General features: G+C 30.2%; 1 protein-coding gene across 1 annotated transcript; it reads right to left on the reverse strand.

Moving 5' to 3' along the window:
- Positions 1-370: 370 nt before the first annotated feature.
- Positions 371-1,238, reverse strand: LOC112735643 (uncharacterized). The gene is made up of 2 exons (XM_025785174.2): positions 992-1,238; positions 371-906 (listed from the first exon to the last, which is right to left on the reverse strand). The coding sequence occupies exons 1-2, from the start codon at positions 1,087-1,089 to the stop codon at positions 648-650; spliced, it is 357 nt and encodes a 118-aa protein (XP_025640959.1). The 5' UTR covers positions 1,090-1,238; the 3' UTR covers positions 371-647.
- Positions 1,239-1,838: the final 600 nt, after the last annotated feature.

A 1,838-nucleotide genomic window follows, 5' to 3' on the forward strand; every position in this document is an offset into this window, starting at 1 on the left:
CTAATAAGCTCTAATTAATTTAATTGATCTATTCAGAACCAAATTAAACGTCGTATCGTATATAACTACCATAACATATATATACTGTTTAGTAACTGTTTCTAATGTATCATTCACCTTTGCGTATCAATTTTGGATTCCAATCAAATAATATGATTTTCTAACCAACACTTTGGTTAACAAATTTCATGCACGAAACCCATACTTCATATATATATATATATATATATATATATATATATATATATATATCTCATATCATATGCATTAATCAATTTGTTCGTATGCGATGATGATATACATGATTTTACGCAAAACGATATAAGTATGTTGTGGAAGAAAAGGGAAAGAAAAAGTTGAAGCTAGATCATACATTAAATATACATATCCATATTTTTATAGCTGTATTCACAACTTATATTACTTAGCTCGATAGAAAAAGCAACTCATCAAGCGAAGATCAAAGATATAAACACACATGCAATTTCGCGTCGCACACAAAGCTCTACTACTTGGACACAGAGTAATATAAATAGTCACCTAATTAATTAAGACTAATACTAATTAATATAGCTAGCTAGCTAGTAGTAGTGGTAGTAGTGGTGGTGATTGATGTTGATCTGATCTAAGCTTCTTGTTTATTTGTTTTAACACATGACATCCTTGAGAAGCTTGTACCTGCGTGTGGCGGTTCTCGGCGAGGGCGTTGGGCTCTTTCCCTTCTCTGAGGCGGTAATCTCTACTTCGCGATCATGATGCTTGATTTTGTCGCCGGAATATTCCGAACGGTTGGTTGTTCCGGCAAGAGATGGCGGTTTCTTGGAATTGGAAGCGACGGTTTTTGCGGTTTGGCACCAATCGCACAGTTGTATTTCAGGTAACTCCCCGTAGTAGTTGCTGCAATACCTGAAATTGAAAAGTGAGATCATGAATTCATGATCCGATCCTTCAATCTGAGAGAGGGAGGTAGCGTAGATAGGAGTATACTTACGAGTGCTGAAAGCGGTGGCGGCATTTGTTGCATCGGAAAAGCTTGTCGGGGAAACCAACGTCGCCGCACATGCAGCACACCGTCTGAAGATCCACCATAGCACTCTTGAGAGCGAGAGAGAGAGAGAGAGAGAAGGAGACAGAGTGTAAGGGTAGTGTTTGTTATATATATATATATATAGAGAGAGAGAGAGAGAGGGGGGGTACGGCTAGAGAAGATGAGTCGGTGAATGAATGAATTTGTGATTAAAAAAAACAAAAATAAATAATAAAATATATTTAACAGTGATCAAAATTTATTATTTATACAGTACATTATCAAAATATTTGTATATAAATATAAATAATTTAATTTATTTTTAATATATATTAATTTTAGCATATGTATATATAATATAATTATATTTTTATAATTAATTTAATTTTTTTAGTATAATAATTAATAAAATATTTTTAATTTATATTTTTAAATATTAATAGTTAATTATTATTAAAAAAATAAATTTTATTAATTCTCCAATATTTTTCGATAATAAATAATGTGTAGTGATAGAGAGAGACACAGTTGCTCGCAGTCGCTTTCAGTTAGGGCAGCCGGTACAGTGAGAGAAACCTAAATAACATTAAAAAATATATTAAAATTTGATATTTATACTATTTTTACACTATGTACCTCAAGAGTTTACGTCTTCCTTTTTTAGTATTAATATATTGGCAAATTCTTTATTACTTTTAAATTTGGTGTGAAGTTATAACTTATTTTTTTAAATAAATATTAAATAATTAAAATTAATTTATTTTTATATATTTTAAATTAATATTAATTTTTGTTTTCTTAATAAATTAAA

Source organism: Arachis hypogaea, chromosome 2, assembly GCF_003086295.3.
Source record: "Arachis hypogaea cultivar Tifrunner chromosome 2, arahy.Tifrunner.gnm2.J5K5, whole genome shotgun sequence".
NCBI lineage: Eukaryota > Viridiplantae > Streptophyta > Magnoliopsida > Fabales > Fabaceae > Arachis > Arachis hypogaea.